Source organism: Macaca mulatta, chromosome 14 (genome assembly GCF_049350105.2).
Source record: "Macaca mulatta isolate MMU2019108-1 chromosome 14, T2T-MMU8v2.0, whole genome shotgun sequence".
In the NCBI taxonomy this organism is placed as follows: Eukaryota; Metazoa; Chordata; class Mammalia; order Primates; family Cercopithecidae; genus Macaca; species Macaca mulatta.
In genome coordinates, this window is record NC_133419.1 from 10109221 (window position 1) to 10131509 (window position 22289).

At 55.5% G+C, this 22289-nt stretch overlaps 2 protein-coding genes across 18 annotated transcripts; one reads left to right on the top strand and one right to left on the bottom strand.

Annotated features, from left to right (window-relative positions):
• Positions 1 to 967: 967 nt before the first annotated feature.
• GPR137 (G protein-coupled receptor 137) lies at positions 968 to 21782 on the bottom strand. Of its 16 annotated transcripts, none has more exons than XM_028832815.2 (8): positions 21273 to 21782; positions 3572 to 3943; positions 3439 to 3488; positions 2507 to 2732; positions 2238 to 2387; positions 1984 to 2112; positions 1731 to 1849; positions 968 to 1418 (listed from the first exon to the last, which is right to left on the bottom strand). In XM_028832815.2, the coding sequence occupies exons 1-8, from the start codon at positions 21363 to 21365 to the stop codon at positions 1259 to 1261; spliced, it is 1299 nt and encodes a 432-aa protein (XP_028688648.1). In that variant the 5' UTR covers positions 21366 to 21782; the 3' UTR covers positions 968 to 1258.
• BAD (BCL2 associated agonist of cell death) lies at positions 5720 to 22091 on the top strand. 2 transcript variants are annotated; one of them, XM_077961119.1, is made up of 4 exons: positions 5720 to 5811; positions 6078 to 6276; positions 20577 to 20767; positions 21600 to 22091. In XM_077961119.1, exons 2-4 carry the CDS (start codon positions 6267 to 6269, stop codon positions 21723 to 21725), a joined length of 327 nt encoding a protein of 108 aa, XP_077817245.1. In that variant the 5' UTR covers positions 5720 to 5811; positions 6078 to 6266; the 3' UTR covers positions 21726 to 22091.
• Positions 22092 to 22289: the final 198 nt, after the last annotated feature.

The window sequence follows — 22289 nt, forward strand, 5'->3', positions numbered from 1 at the left end:
GCTGCCAGGCATGGTACCTCATGCCTGTAATCCCAGCACTTTGGGAGGCTGAGGTGGGTGGATTGCTTGAGCCCAGGAGTTCGAGACCAGCCTGGGCAATATGGTGAAACCCCACCTCTAAAATAAAAAATTAAAAAATTAGGGCCGGGCGCGGTGGCTCAAGCCTGTAATCCCAGCACTTTGGGAGGCTGAGATGGGCAGATCACGAGGTCAGGAGATCGAGACCATCCTGGCTAACACGGTGAAAACCCGTCTCTACTAAAAAAAATACAAAAAAACTAGCTGGGCGTGGTGGCGGGCGCCTGTAGTCCCAGCTACTTGGGAGGCTGAGGCAGGAGAATGGCATAAACCCGGGAGGCGGAGCTTGCAGTGAGCTGAGATAGCGCCACTGCACTCCAGCCCTGACGACACAGCGAGACTCCGTCTCAAAAAAAAAAAATAAAAAATAAAATAAATTAGGCAGGCTGAGGCAGGAGGATTGCTTGAGCCTGGTTGGTTGAGGCTGCAGTGGGCCATGATCGTGCCACTGCACTCCAGTCTGAGTGACAGACCCTGTCTCAAAAAAAAAAAAAAAAAAAAAATCCTCAGTAGCCACATAACCACAGTAATGTGGGGCTGTGGGGCCTAGCAGAGGGGCCACATCCCTTGACCATTAGACAGAAGGCTTCCTAAAGATAGTAACAGTTGACGCAGGTCTTGAGGAAAGAGTAGGAACTGTTCAAGTGGAGAGGGATCTGGAGTTAGTGGGGCAATTCTGGGCCAGCAGAGCTTTGAGAACAAAGGCCTGTGTGGTCTCCTTCCCTTGCAAACTGCAGGCCCCTCCTCTCCCAGCCCACCAGCCTTGATGGGGTAAGTGGCCCCTGCCCAGCCTAGCAGCCCACTTCAAGGGCCACTGTCTGTTCAGCCTTAGGCCAAACAGGCAAAAGTGACAGGAACACAAGGCAGATGATAGACAGGTGAACAACTGTGGGGCGCAGACACTGTTTATTGAGTGGCAGGCACAGGAGAGGTAGCTGACTCCGGTGTGGAAGCGGAGGTGGCAGGTCATGCCAGGGTGCTGTGGGCATCTGGCAGCCAGGGCCACGCCCCCATCCTAGGGGGACGGCACAAGCTCACTATGACAGGAGCAGCAAGGAGCTGGCCAGAGGAGGGGGCAGCCACGACCCCCAGGATCCTGGGCAAGAAGTGGCAAACTTGGCACAGGGGCTTAGGGTGACGGGGACTGGGGCCTGGGTATTCTGTGGGGGAGGGAAGGGGATCACGTCTGTGGGGTGGAGTAGAGACTGTGGTGGTGGCCACCTGGTCCTGGCACCTGGGAGAAGAGCAGAGGAGTGGTCTTCGTCTGGCTGCCCCCATACCAGCCCGGCTCACGCCCGATGGCGCCATACCAGCTCCCAGAGCCTAGACTGCCTGACATACTGCAGCAGAGAAACAGGGTCAGTCTCAGGACAGTGACCAGGGCCACAGTCACAAGAGCTGCAGGAGGAACAGAGGCTTAGAACAGAACCCCTGTGACCTAGACCTTCGGGGCCCAGGGCAAAGTACATCTCTAGGCAAGGGATGGAGGCTTTAGCCATAGGAACCCAGGGGACCTCACCTAGTACAGATGGGGAAGCAAAGGCCATGGCAGGGGTGGAAGGGCAAGACCCGGCTCTCTCAGTCCCCCATAGCTCGATGGAGCCAAGTGGGTGGTGGGGGCAGGGGTACTGAGGCAGTGCCATGGCTCCTACCTGGTGCTCTCACCCCGGCTGTGCTCCCAGGAGCAGCCCTCATCTTCACAGTGCCCAGCCCGGTCAAAGAAGTAGGACCGGGAGGCAAAGACCTGCCCATTGAGGATGTGGCTGGTGCTCTGGAGAAGGAAGCCATCATCGATACTTACTCCTGTCCCACACTGTTCTCCCTGCCCATCCCCAGATGCCAACCCAGGATTCCCAGCATCTGCCCCTCTCCACTGGGCCCACAGGGGAGGGTGCAGACCCTTACCAGGTCCTGTGGGGGCCGGTGTACCCGGAAGAAGCCCACCAGCAGGGTGGTGGGCAGCAGCTCCCACACGAAGAGGATGAGGCCAAATACCAGGTAGCCTTTGTTCCCCAGGTCATTTACCAGGTCCGCCTGTGGGAAGGCAGGGGCTGGTGCCAGTCTGCAGTCACGCCAAGGGGGCAGTGGGACAGGGCCCAGGCCAGCTGGGGCCAAGGTGCCACGGCTACTAAGGAGGTGGCAGACATGCGTATGCCCACCTGATCAGACACATTGTACCAGTCGTAATCGAAGGTGTCCAGTCGGCTCTGGGGGGCCAAGGCCAGTGCTGTCAGGTTGTAGCAGGCCCGGCTGGCATAGAGCAGGACCATGGCTCCACCCATCGCGGCCGCCTGGCACACACTGGTCCCCTGGCACAGGTAACAACAGAGGACCCTCAGGGAGAGAAGGCTCCCAGCTTCCTCTACACCCTGAGAACCGCTGCCCAGAGATCCCAAAGGACACCTGGGCATCAGTGCTGCGGCCCTACCTTGGCCTCCAGGTAGATGCTAGTGGAGGGGGCCCGCCTGGCGACGAGGCAGAGGCAGGCAGCAAGAGACAGCGCACAGATGACGAACAGGGAGTCGCTCACCAGGACGCGGACAAGCAGCAGGGCCCAGGGCTGTGCCCGGCGCCGATGGGAGAGCACAGCACACAGCACGTTCACCAGCAGAAAGAGCAGCGAGGCCCCCACAAAGGCCCCTCGGACAGCCAGCCTGCAGCCACAGCACAGTCAGCCCGGGCCCTCAACAGCCCTCAGTACTCACCACCTGCCCCACCTCCTTCAGGAAACCCCAATGTCCACAGAACTCAGGGCATCCAGTCTGAGCCCTGTTCCTCCATTCTTATAGATGGAGAAACTGAGGCTCAAAGAGGTCAGAAGGTGACTGACAGCCATGGTACCTCGGAAGGGGCACCAACTGGAGTCAGAAGTCTCCGTCTGAGCCCCAGCTCTGCGACCTTGATCCTGATGCCTTACCTGGCTGGGCCTCAGTTTCTTCATCTCTCAAGGGAGGAGAGTAGCCTCTCAGGGAAATTGTACAAATGAAAGATGGCTGGGAAAGCTCTTTATAAACCGTAAGACACTGTACAAATGACGAGGGCATTGCGGCCCCAGGTCACCCAGGAGTGCATATGGCTTTGGTGCTTCCATGGGCTGGAGCCTCCAGCTCACCCTCCATGGTGGATGCCACTGGGTTCCTCTCCCTCACACTACCACAACCATTCCTATTCTTGTGCCTTGCAGATCTGCAACGCCTCTGCTGAGCCATCTGCGCCAGGTGCTTTAACTTTTCCAAGCTCTTCCACAGACATTCCCTGGGTTGTCTTTGTCTCAGCCCTGAGAGGTGGGAAGGGATCTACATGGGACTGTCCCCTGCCCCTGACCTGGAGGTTGAGCCCACCAGTGTCCCGAGTACTTACAAGCCTCGGCTCATCTCCGGCCGACGCTTCGCCTTGGCCTTGAACACCACCTAGGAGCAGAGATGCCCTTCACTCCCGTGGGTCCTTAAGGCTTGCCACCTCCCACCCCCCACCCGGGACCACAGTTGGTTACCTGGGCAAAGTAGAGGTTCATAAGCGTCAAGGTGAAGAACTGCAGGCAGACGGGGCAGCAGTAGAGAAGCCAGAAGGGCAAGGGCCCCAGGCGGTTGGCGCGGGGAGTATCTCGGAAGTAGAAGGAGAAGAGAGTGGTACGCAAGGCAGCCCAGAGCAGACAGAGGGCCAGGAACACCGTCTGATAGCTGAGACGCTTGTGCCCATACAGAAGCACCAGCCAGAGCTGGGCATAGACGGAGAAGAAGAGCAGGGCATACAGGGTGGTGTAGGCAGCCGTCAGCCCCAGGGTCACAGCAGGTGGCAGCGCAGGCACCAGCCCGGCAGCAGGCACCAGGCCAGACAGGTTACTCTCCATGTCAGGGAGGGAGGCCTGAATCCCGGAGACAGAGAAGGAGGGGCTGTCGGCAGGGCCAGGGTAATAAATACGGAGGGGTGGGAATTGCAGGGTGCAGAGAGGGAGATGGGGCGCTGAGGAGGAAAGAAGTTGTGGCTGACAGGCCCCTCCTCCTCAACAGAGAGACCCTTGCCCTTGGGGAACACGGGCAGCCTGGGCCCCAGGCCCCTCACTCAGGGGCATGGAAGGGCAGTCTCTTCTCTCCAGGGCAGACCGGGTGGGGGTTGGGGGTGTCTCCTCCCTGGGCCTACCCCAGAGTCAGGGATGGGGGGATGCAGAGGCCCAAGGAGCGGAGTCCCTGGCCTCGGTCGCTCGTGTCGTCCTGGCTGGAGGGGGAGAGCCAGCCGATGCCCGTCGGGTCAGGGCAGCGGCCGCTGCAGGGGGCGCCCAATGCCCCGCTCTCCCCCTCCCCAAGCTGGGGGAGGCTCTCCTCCAGTAATGCGGATGGGGAGGGCCTCTGCCTTCTGTCCTTGTAATTCTCGAAAGCTGCCCCCCGCCCCACCCCCCCCACCGCGTCCACTCTCCAGCCTCAAGGGGCGGGAGGAGGCGGATGCCAGGTCCTCAGGCCGCTGATGGGAGAGCCGGCTCAGGTCGTGGGGACCCGGGGCTCCGGCTCCCCGGCTCCCGCTGCTCCGCCCCCTCCTGCGCCTGCGCGGGCGCTGTTCGCTACGCAAATTGCGCAGGGGCCCGACCGGCTCCGCAGTCCAGCGCCGCACCCGGCGTGAAACCGTACGAGAATTGGCGCGAGCTGCGCCGCTGGCGGGCGCCCGGGGTTACGGGAGGCGGCTGGAGGGCGGCCGAATTGCGGGGGCCGTGCCGCATCCAGGGGGTCCCCGGGTGGGCTGTGCCTGGGCGGTCCGCCTTAACTTGTATGGGGGGCCGGCAATTCCCACGCTCCTCTCTCCTATACCCAAATCGGGGTCGTACCACCCAGCCGGGGGCGGCAACGGATTCCCGTCCCTCGGCCTCTGAAGAAAACTTCCGCCCATAGCCAAGATGGCCCCCGGGCCCCGCCCCCGGGCCTGAACCCGCGGAGCCCCGAATCCCCAGCGCGGGCCCGCCCCCCGCCCCGGCGCGCCCGCGGCCCTGCTCACCTGGCCGGCCGCCTGCCAGGCCTGAAGCCCCCACGGACCCTACGGTCCACCCTCACCGGGTCCCCGGCCCTCCTCCCGCGCCCGGGCAGCCATCCCAGCCAGGGAGGAGGTTCCTCTCCTTATCTCCAGTGCCCCCGAGGTGGCGCGGGAGGTGTCCCCCGAGGCGGGCGGCGCGAAGCTTCCACGCCTGGGAGGAGGAGCGGGGAGCGGGACTTTCCGACCGGGCACCCAGTCCAGGCGGAGCGGTAACAATAGCAACAATAATCGCATCCGACGGCTGAGCTTCAGTTGTGGCTGTGCCAAGCGCCTTCGCCCGCAGTAATCACTCCCTTCACAAAGTTTTCACTGGCTCCTGGGGGAGCTGTCACTATCCCCACTTCACTGGGGGGAAACTAAGGTCCAGAGGGGCTGAAGGACTTGTTGGCAGAAGTGGGTCTCCAGGTTCCAAATGGGGACCCCAGAGAATCCCTCTCCTGCTCCCACACACGTCCAAGGTGTGAGGCAGCGAGGATGTGAGCACCAGGGCTGCAGGAGGGAGAAAAAAGGCTGCGGGCGAGTAGCCGTAGGTCCGGCGGGGGGGCGGGGCCGGGCCGGGTTGACCCCGCCTCTGGACCTACCCGAGTGACGTTCCGAGAGGTGATTGGGCCAGGTCGCTGACAGTTCCCGTTGCCCAAGCAACTAGGGCCGGGAGCCCGGGGTGCAGGAGGGAGGCGGCAGGCCCGGGTCAGGGGCCTCGAGATCGGGCTTGGGGTGAGACCTGTGCGCCGTCACCACGGGCGGGGCGGGGCCTGGGTAGGGGCCTGGGTCCACCAGGGTTCTGAGGGGAGATTGAGGCCCTGAGCCGACAGCATCAGCTCCCTGCCAGGCCAGACCCAGCAGACAAATGAGGGCCCGGGAGGCCTGGCGGGCCTGGGGGCCCTAGGGTGGGAGAGGGAGCCAAGGGTACCTACCTCTGCCTTCCAGGGCCACCGTTGGCCCCAGCTGTGCCTTGACTACCTAACATCTTGTCCTCATAGCCCAGAGCATGTTCCAGATCCCAGAGTTTGAGCCTAGTGAGCAGGAAGACTCCAGCTCTGCAGAGAGGGGCCTGGGCCCCAGCCCCGCGGGGGACAGGCCCTCAGACTCCGGCAAGCATCATCGCCAGGCCCCAGGCCTCCTGTGGGACGCCAGTCACCAGCAGGAGCAGCCAACCAGCAGCAGCCATCATGGAGGTAAGTACCCCACCACCTCCACCTGCCGGGTCACCTCACCCCCAGCCCACTGGCTCCCTGCATCCCAGTTGTATCCACGGGCACTGAAGGCTTTGGGTCGGTCCCTAACCTCTCAGAGCCCCAGTTTCCTCTTTTGTAAAACAGAGCAATTAATAACCACCATTGTAGGACTGTTGAGTTAATTAGCAGGAACATATAGGATGCACTTGATTACAGAGCTGGTGCACATTAAAGCTAAAAAATGGTAGCTGCCAGGCATGACGGATCACACCTGTAATCCCAGCACTTTGGGAGGCCAAGGCAGGAGGATCGCTTGAGCCCAGAAGTTCAAAGCCAGCCTGGGTGACTTAGGGAGACTCCATCTCTTAAAATATGTATATATATATATGGCAGCTATTAGTGTGGGGCCAGGACAGAAATTAGTGACAGGCAGGCAGGCAGTGATCCGAAAAGGAAAAGGGGCCTACCTAAGGCCATACCTGCCTGGCATTTCTTTCCTTAGAAGGTGGGGGCTGGAAGACTCCTTGGTGCCCTGCCCCAGGCTACATGCTTTCCCTGGGATTGGGCCTTCCAGCTCCCAGATGTGTTCTTTCTTGCCCCGAGGCTTGCGCCCACAGCAGGCCTGTCCTGGCACAAAGGCCAGGGGCAGGTGACCTCAAGGGGCAGACGGTCCTCCCAGACAGCAGGGCTGTGTGGGGTGGGAAGCACAGGCTCCAAGATGGAAGGATAGACACTGGGGTTCAGTGTCCATTTCTCAGTAGGCTCCACCACCCCTGTGCCCAGCACTGGCCTTGGCACCTGGAACAACAACATATATCTTCTGAACACAAAAACCAGGTCAAGCCAGGTGGGGTGGCCCATGTCTGTAGTCCCAGCAGCTCAGGAGGCTGGCTTGAGCCCAGGAATTCAAGACCAACCTGGGCAACATAGCCAGACCCCATCTCTAAAAATAGAAAACTAGGTCATGTCACTCTGGCACTGAAGCTTAAACGACCTCCTTCCCATTTTCAGGATTAAGAAGGCTTAAGAGGCCTCCCCTCCCTCTCTTACGCACAAACACACACACTCAATTCTCTCAGATTGGATCCCATAGCTTGCTTTCTTTTTTTGTTGTTGTTGTTTTGTTTGTTTTGAGACAGGGTCTCGCTCTATCACCTAGGAGGGAGTACAGAGGTGTGGAGTACAGAGGTGTGACCTCAGCTCACTGCAGCCTAGAACTTCTGGGCTTAAGCGATCCTCCCACCTTACCCTCCCAAGTAACTGGGAATACAGGTGTGTGGACTACACCTAGTTAATTTATTTTTAACTTTTTCTTTTTTTTTTTTTTCTGAGACAGAGTCTCACTCTGCCACCCAGGCTGGAGTGCAGTGGTGCAATCTCAGCTCACTGCAACCTCCGCCTCCTGGGTTCCAGCAATTCTCCTGCCTCAGTCTTTCAGGTAGCTGGGACTACAGGCATGTGTCACCATGCCCGGCTAATTTTTTGTATTTTTAGTAGACATAGGGTTTCACCATGTTAGCCAGGGTGGTCTCTATCTCCTGACCTTGTGATCCGCCCGCCTCGGCCTCCCAAGGTGTTGGAATTACAGGCGTGAGCCACCACGCCCGACATTTTTCATGTTTTCATTAGAGACGAGGGCAGGGGCGGGTCTCCTTTTGTTGCCCAGGCAGGTCTCAAACTCCTGGGCTCAAACAATCCTCCTGCCTCAGCCTCCAGAACAGCTGGGACCACAGGTACATGCTGCCACACCAGCTCATTTTTTATTTTTTGTAGAGGTGGGGTCTTGCTTTGTTGCCCAGCCTGGTCTCGAATTCCTGGGCCCAAGCGATCCTCTCATCTTGGCCTCCCAGAGTGTTGGGATTACTGGCGTGAGCCACCATGCTCGGCCTCCACAGCTTTCTTTAACTTTCTGAGCTTGCACTTGGCTGTTTTTCTGCTCACAAACTCCCCCTGCTTTCTGCCCCCCGCCACACACACTCAGCATTGACTTGTGTCTCAGAGTGAGTGTTCACCATGTGACACAGGTTGTTCCAGTTGCTAGGGGGACCTCGGTGAACCCAAGCATCAGGAATCCTTGCCCTCGTGGAGCTTACGTTCTAGTGACGTGGTGGGTCCATAAGCAAACAAGCACAAAAGTGCATCCTATCATGGATGAGAAGATTTGTATGGGGGCAGCATGTAAGAGTTAAAAGAAGCTGGGCACGGAGGCTTACACCTGTAATTTCAACACTTTGGGAGGCTGAGGCAAGCGGATCACAAGGTCAAGACATGGAGACCAGCCTGGCCAACATGGTGAAACCCCATCTCTACTAAAAATACAAAAATTAGCCAAGCATGGTGGCATGCACCTATAGTCCCAGCTACTCAGGAGGCTGAGGCAGGAGAATCACTTGAACCCGGGAGGCGGAGGTTGCAGTGAGCCAAGATCACACCACTGCACTCCAGCCTGGCAACAGAGTGAGACTCCGTCTCAAAAAAAAAAAAAAAAAAGAGTTAAGAGAATCCAGAGTCACGGGGCTGGGGGAGTGATGGTAGCAGAGGTGGTCAACACTCACTTGGTGAGAAGCACCACTGGAACCAAGGCCACAGGGATGATGGGAAGAGAGTTCCAGGCAGAGGGAAGGGCAGGTGCTAAGGCCCTGAGGGCAACACCTGCTCCCAGCTAGGGTGGGCCTAGAGGAGGGGGTTAGGAAAGGGTCTTTGGAGACCTAAAGTTGGAGGTCATTGTAAGGACTCTGACTTTGCCTTTGGGTGAAAACCTGGAAAGGCTTTGAACAGAGGCAGCATGGTCAGATTTAGACATTCAGAGAGTCACCAGGGAGGTGGTGAGAAGTAGCTGGCCTCTGGATTTATTTATTTATTTATTTATTTATTTATTTATTTATTTATTTTGAGATGGAGTCTCGCTCTGCCGCCCAGGCTGGAGTGCAGTGGCCGGATCTCAGCTCACTGCAAGCTCCGCCTCCCGGGTTCACGCCATTCTCCTGCCTCAGCCTCCCCAGTAGCTGGGACTACAGGCGCCCGCCACCACGCCCGGCTAGTTTTTTGTATTTTTAGTAGAGACGGGGTTTCACCGTGTTAGCCAGGATGGTCTCGATCTCCTGACCTCGTGATCCGCCCGCCTCGGCCTCCCAAAGTGCTGGGATTACAGGCTTGAGCCACCGCGCCCGGCCTATTTATTTATTTTTTTTTTAATTTTTATTTTTTTGTTGAGACAGAGTCTCGCTTTGTCGCCCAGACTGGAGTGCAGTGGCCGGATCTCAGCTCACTGCAAGCTCCGCCTCCCGGGTTCACGCCATTCTCCTGCCTCAGCCTCCCTAGTAGCTGGGACTACAGACGCCCGCCACCTCGCCCGGCTAGGTTTTTTTGTATTTTTTAGTAGAGACGGGGTTTCACCGTGTTAGCCAGGATGGTCTCAATCTCCTGACCTTGTGATCCGCCCGTCTTGGCCTCCCAAAGTGCTGGGATTACAGGCTTGAGCCACCGCGCCCGGCCCTGGATTTATTTTTAAAGCAGAACTGGCAGGATCTGCTGATGGACTGGATGTGGGGTGCGAGGGAAAGAGAGGAACCAGGATGATGCCAAGGAATTTTAAAAAAATTATTAGGCTGGGAGCGGTGGCTCACACCTGTAATCCAAGCACTTTGGGAGGCCCAGGCGGGCGGATCACGAGGTCAGGAGATCGAGACCATTCTGGCTAACATGGTGAAACCCTGTCTCTACTAAAAATACAAAAAAAAATTTAGCCGGGCGTGGTGGTGGGCGCCTATAGTCCCAGTTACTTGGGAGCCTGAGGCAGGAGAATGGCGGGAACCCGGGAGGCGGAGTTTGCAGTGAGCCGAGATCACACCACTGCACTCCAGCCTGAGACAGAGCGAGACTGTCTCAAAAAAAAAAATTATTGTTGGCTGGGCGCGGTGGCTCATGCCTGTAATCCCAGCACGTCGGGAGGCCGAGGCGGGCAGATCACTTGAGTTCAGGAGTTCAAGAGAGCCTGGCCAACTTGGTGAAACCCTGCCTCTACTACAAAAACACAAATTAGCCAGATGTGGTGGTGGACAACTGTAATCCCAGCTACCTGGAAGGCTGAGGCAGGAGAATCACTTGAACCCAGGAGGTGGAGGTTGCAGTGAGCTGAAATTGTGCCACTGCACTCCAGCGTGGGTGACAGCAAGATTCCATCTCAAAAAACAAAAAATAAATAAAAATAAAATAAATTATTATTAATTTTAGAGATAAGGTCTTGCTATGTTGGCCAGGCTGGTCTTGAACTCCTGGCCCCAAGTGATCTTGGCCTCCCAAAGTGCTGGGATTACAGGCATGAGCCACAGAGCCCAGCCAACACCAAGGAATCTGGCTTGAGCATCCAGTAAGATGAAGTTGCTTTTAATAGAGAAGAAACACTGAAGGGTGGGGAAGGATCTGGAAGCCACCCTAGAGGGTGGGCTAGAGGTGGCTTTTTTTTTTTTTTTTTTTTTGGAATGGAGTCTTGCTGGGATTACAGGCATGTGCCACCATGCCCAGCTAATTTTTGTATTTTTAGTAGAGACAGGGTTTCACCATGTTGACCAGGCTGGTCTCGAACTCCTGACCTTGTGATCCACCTGCCTCGGCCTCCCAAAGTGCTGGGATTACAGGCATGAGCCACCACACCCGGCCACTAGAGGTGGATTTTAAGCATCTGGTGGGATTTTTAGCAGGGTGCTAGTGGGAGCTGGCCGGGAGTTAGAGTCAATCAGAGTCGTGCTTGTCTCAGCCCAGTTAGGGGTAGGGGCTTCAAGTGTGTGCAAAGGAAGGAAGGGTAGGTGTGGGGTCCAAGCTGGCTGAGCTTCAGGGAAAGTAGCAAGCCCTGGGAAGCCGCAGCATGGTTGGAGTTGGGGTCCCAGGGGTATGATCCACACAGGTCGGGTCAGCTGGTGGGAAGCTTGGGATGGAGTTATTTGATGGTGACAAGGCCTAGGTTATGTCCCTGGGAATGAGTCTGAGGGGAGAGTGGGACAAGATCATGATAGAAGGAGTAGCAAGGTACAGAAAGGAGATGGGGTGCTGGTGGAGTGGCAGAAGACAGGAGTAACATTCTGCACTGGCCAGGGACTTGACCCAGGAGCAGGGCATGGGAGGGGCCTGCAAGGTAATAAGGAGCAAAGCGGGCGACACCTCCCCCCACCCCCAGCTGCAGACCCGCAGGAAAGAGGGCTGCGGGAGAAGACAGCTGCTAGGTGAGGACAGAGCTGGATTTCTGAACCTTTTGATGTAGTTTTCAGTGTCTCCAAAGCAAGTGATTTCCCAAAAGAGATCAGCAGGCCGGGCGTGGTGAGGCAGGAGGCTGAGGCGGGAGAATGGCGTGAACCCGGGAGGCGGAGCTTGCAGTGAGCCGAGATCATGCCACTGCACTCCAGCCTGGGAGACACAGCGAGACTCCGTCTCAAAAAAAAAAAAAAAAAAAGAGATCAGCAAGTGCCAGTGCCCTTCCAGAGCCACGGGGCGTCTGCCCCTCTACCTGCGCAGAGCAGCTCACACTTGGTTCGGTCACTTTTCACAGCCCCTGCCACCAGGCCCCTGCTGGAGGCTAAGGTGCCCCAGGGCAGGGACCGCAGCCACCTTGTGCTGTGACAGCCCACACAGCCCAGTGTCTGAAACAGGTGTGGACAGTGGAGAGACAGAGAGAAGCAGCCCAGTGCTAGCCCTTGGGCCAGACTGCAGGTTCAAATGTGGCTCTGCCCTTCCTAGCAGGTTGAGCTTGAGCAGGTTAATGAACTCCATCTACCTGAGTTTCCTCATCTGTAAGCGGGAATAGAACTAGTCCAACCTCGCAGGGGTATAGCAAGGACCTGATGAGTTAATACAGGAAAAGTGCTCGGAAACAGTGCCTGGCACAGAGGAGGGGCTAAGTGTTTGCTGCTCTTATTATTAGTACTGACATTGTTATTAATTTATGTATATATTTTTATTATATATATATTTATATATATGTAAATATATATATAATTTTTTTTTCCCCAAGATGGAGTCTCGCTCTGTTGCCCAGGCTGGAGTGCAGTGGTGCAATCTCGCCTCACAGCAACGTCTACCTTCCAGGTTCAGGTGATTTTCTTGCCTCAGCCTCCCGAGTAGCTGAGACTACAGGCGCACACCACCACACCCAGCTAATTTTTTTGTATATTTTATTAGAGATGAGGTTTTGCCACCTTGGCCAGGCTGGTGTCTCACTCCTGACCTCAACTGATCCTCCTGCCTTGGCCTCCCAAAGTGCTAGCCACCACACCTAGTCAGTAATTTTTTTTTTTTTTTTTTGAGACTGAGTTGAGCTATGTTGCCCAGGCTGGAGAGTGCAGTGACATAATCTCGGCTCACTGCAGCCTCCGCCTCCTGGGTTCAAGCAATTGTCCTGCCTCAGCCTCCCGAGTAGCTGGGATTACAGGCGCCCGCCACCACGCCTGGCTAATTTTTTGTATTTTTTTTAGTACAGACGGGGTTTCACCATGTTAGCCAGGATGGTCTTGATCTCCTGACCTCGTGATCCACCCGCCTCGGCCTCCCAAGGTGCTGGAATTACAGGCTTGAGCCATCGCGCCCGGCCCAGTATTTTATATATTTATAAAGCCTTGAATTTCTGGGCTCCAGCCATCCTCACACCTCAGCTTCCTAAGTAGCTGGGACTACAGGTGCACGCCACCATGCCTGGCTAATTTTTTATTTTAATTTTTGTAGAAACAAGGGTCTTTCTGTGTTGCTCAGGCTGGTCTCAAACTCCTGGCCTCAAGCAGTCCTTTTGCCTTGGCCTCCCAAAGTGTTGGGATTACAGGCATGAGCCAACACATTGGGCCTACATTTTAAAATTGTGCACAAAAATCCAAAGAACTATATTTTGTAACATGCGAACATTCTATGAAATTCAAATTTCCAGATCCCTAAAGAAAGTGTTAGTGGAACACAGCAAGGTGCAGTGTATTCATTTACACATTGATTATGGTTTCTTTTCAGCTCTGGCCACAAAGCTGAGTGGTTGTCACAGAGACCATGTGGCCCACTGAACCCCCTTTATAGAAAACATTTCCGGCCGGGCGCGGTGGCTCACGCCTGTAATCCCAGCACTTTGGGAGGCCGAGATGGGCGGATCACGAGGTCAGGAGATCGAGACCATCCTGACTAACATGGTGAAACCCCGTCTCTACTAAAAATACAAAAATTAGCCGGGCGCGGTGGCGGGCGCCTGTAGTCCCAGCCACACGGGAGGCTGAGGCAGGAGAATGGCATGAACCCGGGAGGCGGAGCTTGCAGTGAGTGGAGATCGCGCCACTGCACTCCAGCCTGGGAGACAGAGCGAGACTCCGTCTCAAAAAAAAAAAAAAGAAAACATTTCCAGCTAACGGGAAAAGGGAAAAGAAAGTGAACAAACATTTACCAGCCGGCCTTAGTAGCTCATGCCTGTAATCCCAGCACTTCGGGAGGCCGAGGCAGGAGGATCACTTGAGCTCAGGAGTTCAAGACCAGCCTGGGAAAGATGGCAAGACCCTGTCTCTAAAAATTTTTTTAAATTAAAAAATGAGCTGGGCATGGTGGTGCCTGTAGTCCAAGCTACTCGGGAGGCTGAGGTGGGAAGATTAATTGAGCTTAGGATTTTGAGGCTGCAGTGAGCTGAGATCGTGCCACTGTACTCCAGACTGGGTGACAGAGACCCTGTCACTGTTTTTTAAAAAGGAAAAGGAAACATTTGCCAACTTTAGAGTGCTTTCTGATTTTATCAGCTCTGAGCAAGACTGGGGATTGTTCTCTGCAGGCCTGAAGGGGCTTCTGTCCTGGAAGGCTAACGTCAAGGCCGAAGCCTGCAGGTGCCAGAGGCTGACAGGCTGCAAGTGTCTGCCCAGGGTGGGGTGGCAGCACTGGCCACCGTGACGTCAGCCTCCCCCAGCAGCAGATTGTGTGTGGTCGGTATGTGGTTGGGGCAGGATCCAAACCCAGCCCTGCCTGATGGCAGAGCTTGACTGCTTCAAACGGTCTAGAACACCACTGTTTTAATTAAGTGTGCAATTCAGCGTGCAAGAGTGTTGTAATTAAGTGTGCCCCTGTTTCCTCATCTGTAAAACAGGGAGAGCTTGGTATTCTCCTTCTTGGGAATCTGAGGACTCTGAAAATCCCAGTGCAAGGATGCTCGCGGAAGCATCAGCACGGATGTCTGCCCCAGCCACTGACTCAGAAGCCCAACACGCAGAGAATGTAAAGCTGAAGGTGCCATGCTGGGGCCTGGGGCACTTCTAGCCACAGCCACCATCCCCCGCTTCCACACCCCAGCCCCGGGCCAGGCTCTAGACGGATGGCAAGAGTGGGCAGGCCTGGGCACCCACCCACGCTCGCACCCAAGGAGGAGCCACACCCCCTTCCTTCCCCAGAGGAGGGAGAGGCTGGCCCAGGCCCTGCCCCAGCCCTCCCCTTCCCCCAGGGAATTCACAGGGTTTTTTTCCCCGTAAATAGGACACTTTTTAAAAATTCAGTTTAGGGCTGGGCATGGTGGCTCAGGCCTGTAATCCCAGCACTTTGGGGGGCCGAGGCACATGAATCACCTGAGGTCAGGAGTTCAAGACCAGCCCCACCAACATGGTGAAACCCCGTCTCTACTAAAAATACAAAAATTACCCAGGCATGGTGGCAGGCGCCTGTAATCCCAGCTACTCAGGAGGCTGAGGCAGGAGAATCATTTGAACCTGGTGAGCAGGGGTTGCAGTGAGCCAAGATCACATCACTGCACTCTAGCCTGGGTGACAAAGCAAGATTCCCTCTAAAGAAAAAATACATACATATATATACACACACACACACACACACACACACACATATATACACATACACACATATATATACACACACAAATATATATATATATTTGTACTTACATGTATATAATTCAATTTACACAAATGGGTGTCATCTTGATAACAACTGGCTTGTCATTGCTAAGTCCACGAATTTGGTGAGAAACTCCCACCCCATAGGACAGGCTCCCGGCAGAACTGGTGCTAGCAGAACGCCCAAGGGAGCCTTCCCCAGCCTAAGCCTCCAAGGCAGCCCACGGTACAGCTGAGAGGAGCCTGGGGCATGACAGCCAAGCACACAGCCCCTGAAGCCACATTGGTTGGGTTGGGATCCCAGCTCTGCTACCTACTAGCTCTGTGACCTTGGGCAAGTTACTTAGGCTCTCTGCCTTAGTTTCTTCCTCTGTAAAGTGGCAACCATGAGGAGCCTCCCTGATAGGGTGTGGCGAGGATCAAATGAATGAATACACAGGGAGGCTTCCGACCATCCACCGCACCTGGCCAGTGTCTTCTGCTTGTTCTGATCCCTGGGCAAGGGGCGGTGCCCAGGCCAAGTGCCTGGGTGCAAGTCACTCACCTTCCACCTGTGGGGCCTTGTGTCCGGCAAGCGCAGTGGTCCTGTGGCCCCACTCAGAGCTAGTGGAGGAGAACAGCTGCTGTTTCCTGCGTATTTAGGTGGCTAAGCAGGCTGTCCCAGTCACATGGCCTCAGGCAAGTTCCTAACCTCTGCCTCTGTTTCCTCATCTATACAATGGGGAGAGCTGGGTATTCCCCTCGCTGGGACTCTCAGAGGCCTCAAGCTGTGAGGGGCAGGTAGGGGCTCTCCTGCTCTCATTTGTTGTCACGGTGGTCCTGGCAGATAGGGAACTGCCTCCATTTCACAGAAGACACTGGGGCCCCAAAGGGTTGGAAAATGGGCCAAGGTCAGAGCAGGAATTTGACCAGGGCCCAGCCCACCTAGCTGACCCCTGCTCCACATCCACCGCCCCACAGAACTGGAAATTACTCTGCGGACAGGCCTGTTCCGTCAGTGTCCCTTCTGTTCCTGGTTCTCCTGCCCCTATCCAAAATCCTTCAGCCTTCCAAAGTGCTGAGATTACAGGCATGAGCCGCCACATCCAGCTCTCATCTGTCATCTTTACTCCTGACCTAGTATGCCTCTCCCTACTGCCACCTCACTCCTCTAGGGGCTTAAGGAATCCCCACCTGACCTGGGGGCAGCTCCGGGCTTTGGTGATGCTCAGAATGGCCAGGCACTCTGATCACACCTTATCTTACCCTAGGCCTTTCCGGATTCCATCCTCTTGTTCCCTTCCTTGCTTTTTTTGTTGTTGTTGTTGAGACAAAGTCTCACTGTGACTCCCAGGCTAGAATGCAATGGCGAGATCTCAGCTCACTGCAACCTCTGCCTCCCAGGTTCAAGCGATTCTTGTGCCTCAACCTCCCTAGTAGCTGGGAATATAGGCCCACGCCACCATGCCTGGCTAATTTCTTTTTTTCTTTTTTTTTTTTGAAACAGAGTCTTGCTCTGCCACCCAGGCTGGAGTGCAGTGGTACAATCTCGGCTCACTGCAACCTCTGCCTCCCAGGTTCAAGTGATTCTCCTGCCTCAGCCTCCTAAGTAGCTGGGATTACAGGCTCGCGCCACCACACCCGGCTTATTTTTGTATTTTTAATAGAGACGGGGTTTCACCATGTTGGTCAGGCTGGTCTTGAACTCCTGACCTCGTGATCCACCTGCCTCAGGCTCCCAAAGTGCTGGGATTACAGGCGTGAGCCACCACGCCCGGCCTTTTTTTTTTTTTTTTTTGTATTTTTAGTAGAAATGGGGTTTTACCATGTTGGTCAGGCTGATCTCGAACTTCTGGCCTCAAGTGATCCACCTGCCTCAGCCTCCCAAACTGTTGGGATTACTGGCGTGAGCCACTACGCCCACTTGCTTGCTTTCTTTTTCTTTTTCTTTTTCTTTTTTTTTTTTTGGCGATGGAGTTTCACTCTTGTTGCCCAGGCTGGAGTGCAGTGGCTCGATCTCGGATCACTGCAAGCTCCGCCTCCTGAGTTCACACTATTCTCCTGCCTCGGCCTCCCGAGTAGCTGGGACTACAGGCGCCCGCCACCAAGCCCAGCTAAGTTTTTTGTTTGTTTGTTTTTTGTTTTTTGTTTTTGAGACGGAGTTTCACTCTTGTTGCCCAGGCTGGAGTGCAATGGCACGATCTCGGCTCACCACAACCTCCGCCTCCCAGGTTCAAGCGATTCTCCTGCCTCAGCCTCCCTAGTAGCTGGGATTATAGTCATGTGCCACCACCAGCCAATTTTGTATTTTTAGTAAAGACAGGGTTTCTCCATGTTGGTTAGGCTGGTCTCGAACTCCCGACCTCAGGTGATCCACCCACCTCAGCCTCCCAAAGTGCTGGGATTACAGGCGTGAACCACCGTACCCGGCCAATTTTTTTGTATTTTTTTTTTTTTTTTTTTTGAGACGGAGTCTCGCTGTGTCGCCCAGGCTGGAGTGCAGTGGCCGGATCTCAGCTCACTGCAAGCTCCGCCTCCCGGGTTCACGCCATTCTCCGGCCTCAGCCTCCCGAGTAGCTGGGACTACAGGCGCCCGCCACCTCGTCCGGCTAGTTTTTTGTATTTCTTAATAGAGACAGGGTTTCACCGTGTTAGGCAGGATGGTTTCGATCTCCTGACCTCGTGATCCGCCCGTCTCGGCCTCCCAAAGTGCTGGGATTTTTTTGTATTTTTAGTAGAGATGGGGTTTCGCCGTGTTAGCTAGGATGGTCTCGATCTCCTGACCTTGTGATACACCCGCCTCGGCCTCCCAAAGTGCTGGGATTAAACACGTGAGCCACTGCGCCCAGCCGCCTACCTGCTTTCTTAGTCATGTGTCTCATTTATGTGTCCTAGCTGGGACCCCTGGAGGCCCTGCACTGGCCCACAGGCCCTGCCTCAGGTCCTCTGAGGGGAGAAGAGACATTCTGATGGTTATACCCCGCTTTCAGTTCCTGGCCTGTAATTTACCATCTCCAAAGAGCCTCCCTGACAGACATACTTTTCCATAAACACCAAGTATGTTCCCTACCTGCCTCTATTTTTTTTTTTTTTTTTTTTTTGAGACGGGTGCAGTGGCGTGATCTCGGCTCACTATAACCTCTGCTGCCCAGGTTCAAGCGATTCTCCTGCCTCAGCCTCCTGAGTAGCTGGGATTACAGGCACCTGCCACCCCGCCTGGCTAATTTTTTTGTATCTTTAGTAGAGATGGGGTTTACCATCTTGGTCAGGCTGGTCTTGAACTCCTGACCTCGTGATCCCCCCACCTCGGTCTCCCAAAGTGTTGGGATTACAGGCATGAGCTGCCGCGCCCAGCCCCCCACCTGCTTCTCACTCTAACATTGTGCTCTGAGTGTTTGCTCCAGGGCGTGGTTCCAAGTCTTTATCAGTCTGGGTAGAAGAGTGGAGTTGGCAGCAGTCGAGAGATGGCATGGAGCACAGTTCAAACACAGTTCAAACAGTAGGCGGGCCTCTGAATAATAACCCATAGTGTATTTGCGGCCTACAAAGCACTTTCTTTTTTCTTTTGTCATTATTATTATTATTATTAGAGACAGAGTCTCGCTTTGCCGCCCAGGCTGTAGTGCAGTGGCACAATCTCGGCTCACTGCAACCTCCACCTGCTGGGTTCAAGCGATTCTCCTGCTTCAGCCTCCTGTGGAGCTGGGACTACAGGCGTGAACCACCACACCTAACTAATTTTTGTATTTTTAGTAGAGACAGGATTTCACCAGTTTGAGGCCAGGATGGTCTCGAACTCCTGACCTCAGGTGATCCACCTGCCTTGGCCTCCCAAAGTGCTCAGATTACTGGCATGAGCCACTGCCCATCTGGCCTTCTTTTATTATTATTTATTTATTTATTTATTTATTTATTTTGAGACAGAGTCTCGCTCTGTCGCCCAGGCTGGAGTGCAGTGGCGTGATCTCCGCTCACTGCAAGCTCCACCTCCAGGGTTCACGCCATTCTCCTGCCTCAGCCTCCCACATAGCTGGGACTACAGGCACCCACCACTATGCTCAGCTAATTTTTTGTTTTGTTTTGTTTTTTTGTTTTTAGTAGAGAATGGGGTTTCACCATGTTAGCCAGGGTGGTTTTGATCTGACCTTGTGATCCGCCCACCTCGACCTCCCAAAGTGCTGGGATTACAGGCGTGAGCCACCACACCCGGCCTATAATTTTTTTAAATTAGTAGAGATGGGGTTTTGCGATGTTGCCTAGGCTGGTCTCAAACTCCTGAACTCAAGCAATCTGCCTGCCTCGGCCTCCCAAAGTGCTGGGATTACAGGTGTGAGGAATCACACCCAGCCACAAAGCACTTTTACATTTTTTTATTTTATGTGACCTTTACACAATCACTGGGAGTCAGGGCTAGGATTATCCCCTCATAAAGGTGAGGACACAGGCTCAGAGAGTCAAAGGCTGAATAGACAAGGGGAGAGACACAGAGCTCCACTGATAATCACTGGACTCTGGATTCCACCAAGCCTTTGGAACCTTCCAGCCTCAGGCCTCCACAGCTTCACAGAAACTGGGCAAGTCTTAACTCTCTAAGCTTCTGTCTTCTCACCTAAGCATGTTTTGTACTCACCTCCCAGGGTGGTTAGGAGGATAATGAGGGAATGTCTTGGCCTACACATAAGTGCACCATCAATGGTACCTAAAAACGTCAACAGTTCCAGACACTGTCTCCAAAGAAGGCTCTGGGGGGGATGCAGACATGTAGCGGACAGGTTCTTGTTCTCCAGGGGCTTTGCAGGTCCCTTGCAGAGGCAGCGTTCAATCCTGCCAGCTGTGGCAGGACACTTTCCTGTCCAAGGGATTGGCTTCCGCTGATGTAGAATAGACGCTATGAAATAGCTACCAACCCAGGGCTTGCCACGAAGCCCCATGAAGGTGTTGCACTAATAATATGCCTTTCTTTTTTTTTTTTTTTCTTCTGAGACAGATTCTTACTCTGTCACCCAGGCTGGAGTGCAGTGGCACGATCTCAGCTCACTGCAACCTCTGCCTCCTGGGCTCAAGCGATTCTCCTGCCTCAGCCTCCCAAGTAGCTGGGACTACAGGCGTGCGCCACTATGCCCAGCCAATTTTTGTGTTTTGAGTAGAGACGGGGTTTCACCATGTTGGCCGGATGGTCTCGATCCCCTGACCTCGTGATGTAACTAGTATTTCTTATGCCCTTATTTTGTGCCGGGCACAGGGCCTCACCCATTATTGGCACTCAGTAAGGATTCGTGGGATTAATGAAAAGTTAACCTGAATCTTCAACAAAGGCCCCAGAGCTTCCCTGGAACGGACTGGGGCTCCGAGAGGTGGACTGTGATGCGCCCCTGGAAGACCTACGAGTGGGCCTGCAGAGCTGATGGGGAGGGTTCAGGCAGGGCCAGGGACTTAGAGGAGCTGAGATTAACGTCACCCCCTACCCACTGACCCTCTCCAGGCGCTGGGGCTGTGGAGACCCGGAGTCGCCACAGCTCCTACCCCGCGGGGACGGAGGAGGACGAAGGGATGGAGGAGGAGCCCAGCCCCTTTCGGGGCCGCTCGCGCTCCGCGCCCCCCAACCTCTGGGCAGCACAGCGTTATGGCCGCGAGCTCCGGAGGATGAGTGACGAGTTTGTGGACTCCTTTAAGGTGAGCGCCGGACCCCCGCGTGCCAGGACCTGCAGTCCCAGGCCGCCCCGCGCCGGTCTGTCCCTTCCTTGTCCCAAGGCACGTCCGGATCTGATGTCCCACGATCCCTCCCCAACGCCGTCCTGCCCCTTCCTAGCTCCATAGCATTATGGGATTTGTAGTCACAAGACCTCCCTCTAACCCCCCCCCCCCCCAGCTCTTCCGTTCCAAGTCCCAGAATTCCCCCCTCCTGGTGGTTGGATGTGGGGGTATGTGTGTGTGTGTGTGTCACAGGGCATGCTGGGACGTGTAGTCTAGCTCCCACTCCAGGCCAAAGCTCTTGGATTCCCCGAATTCTTGGAAGACTAGGCATGCTGGTATTTGTGCTCCTTGCTGGCACCTGTGCGCTCTGTCACCCAGGCTGGAGTGCAGTGGTGCGATGACGCCTCATCGCATCCTGGAACTCCTGGCCTCAAAGGATCCTCCCGCCTCAACCTCCCAAAGTGCTGGGATTACAGGCGCTCACCACCACTCCCGGCCTTTTGATTCTTGAATTGCGGTCCCATCTTCTGGGTGCTAGGTCTCCAGCTCTGGCCTTTCCATTTAGGGCCCTAGGCATCCTCTCTTCCCGTCCCCGGCACGGAGTTCCTGGGATCTAACCAGTTCCCATTCCTGGGGGCCCGTGCGTCCTCCCGAGCGTCCCTGACCACCCGGCGTGGAGCCTCCTGGGAGTTGTGGCCTTCATTATCTCCCCCCGATCTCAGTTAGAGGAAGGCTCACGGAAGTGGAGAGCCTGGCACCAGCTGCCATGGTAATCTAACTCATGTAACTCTTTTCTCCCACAACCCGGAAGGGACTTCCTCGCCCGAAGAGCGCGGGCACAGCGACGCAGATGCGGCAAAGCTCCAGCTGGACGCGAGTCTTCCAGTCCTGGTGGGATCGGAACTTGGGCAGGGGAAGCTCCGCACCCTCCCAGTGACCTTCGCTCCACGCCCGGAAACTCCACCCGCTCTCACTGTCCTGGTCGGCCATCTTGGATATGGGCGGAAGTGCTTCCCTCAGGCCTTATGCAAAAGAGGATCCGTGCTGCCTCTTTCGGTGGGAGGGCTGACCCAGATTCCCTTCCGGTGCATGTGAAGCCGCAGAAGGCTTGGTCCCATGGGAAGTTTTGGGTTTTCCGCCCATAGCCGCCAGAAGTGGCTCGTGGCCCCGCCCTCCGGCTCCGGGCTACCTCCCCAAGTGCCTGCGCCAAGTCGTGAACCGTTGCGTCACCCGGACCCGAGTCCCCGCGATGTCCCGCGGGCCGCGCTCACTACTAAATGTTAATAAAGCCCGCGTCTGTGCCGCCGAGCCTTTTCTGTGCGTCGACTGGGGCTCCGCAGGCCGGGTAGTGCTCTCACGGATACTTTCAAAAGAGGCCGCTGTCTTACGAGGGATATAGGCTTTGCCTGACATCCGCGACAGAGACGGAAGGGGTCGCGGCGGCTCGCGGGCCAGGGCTGTGAGGCCCAGGTCCAAGTCCCCAGCACGCGCATTGGGACCG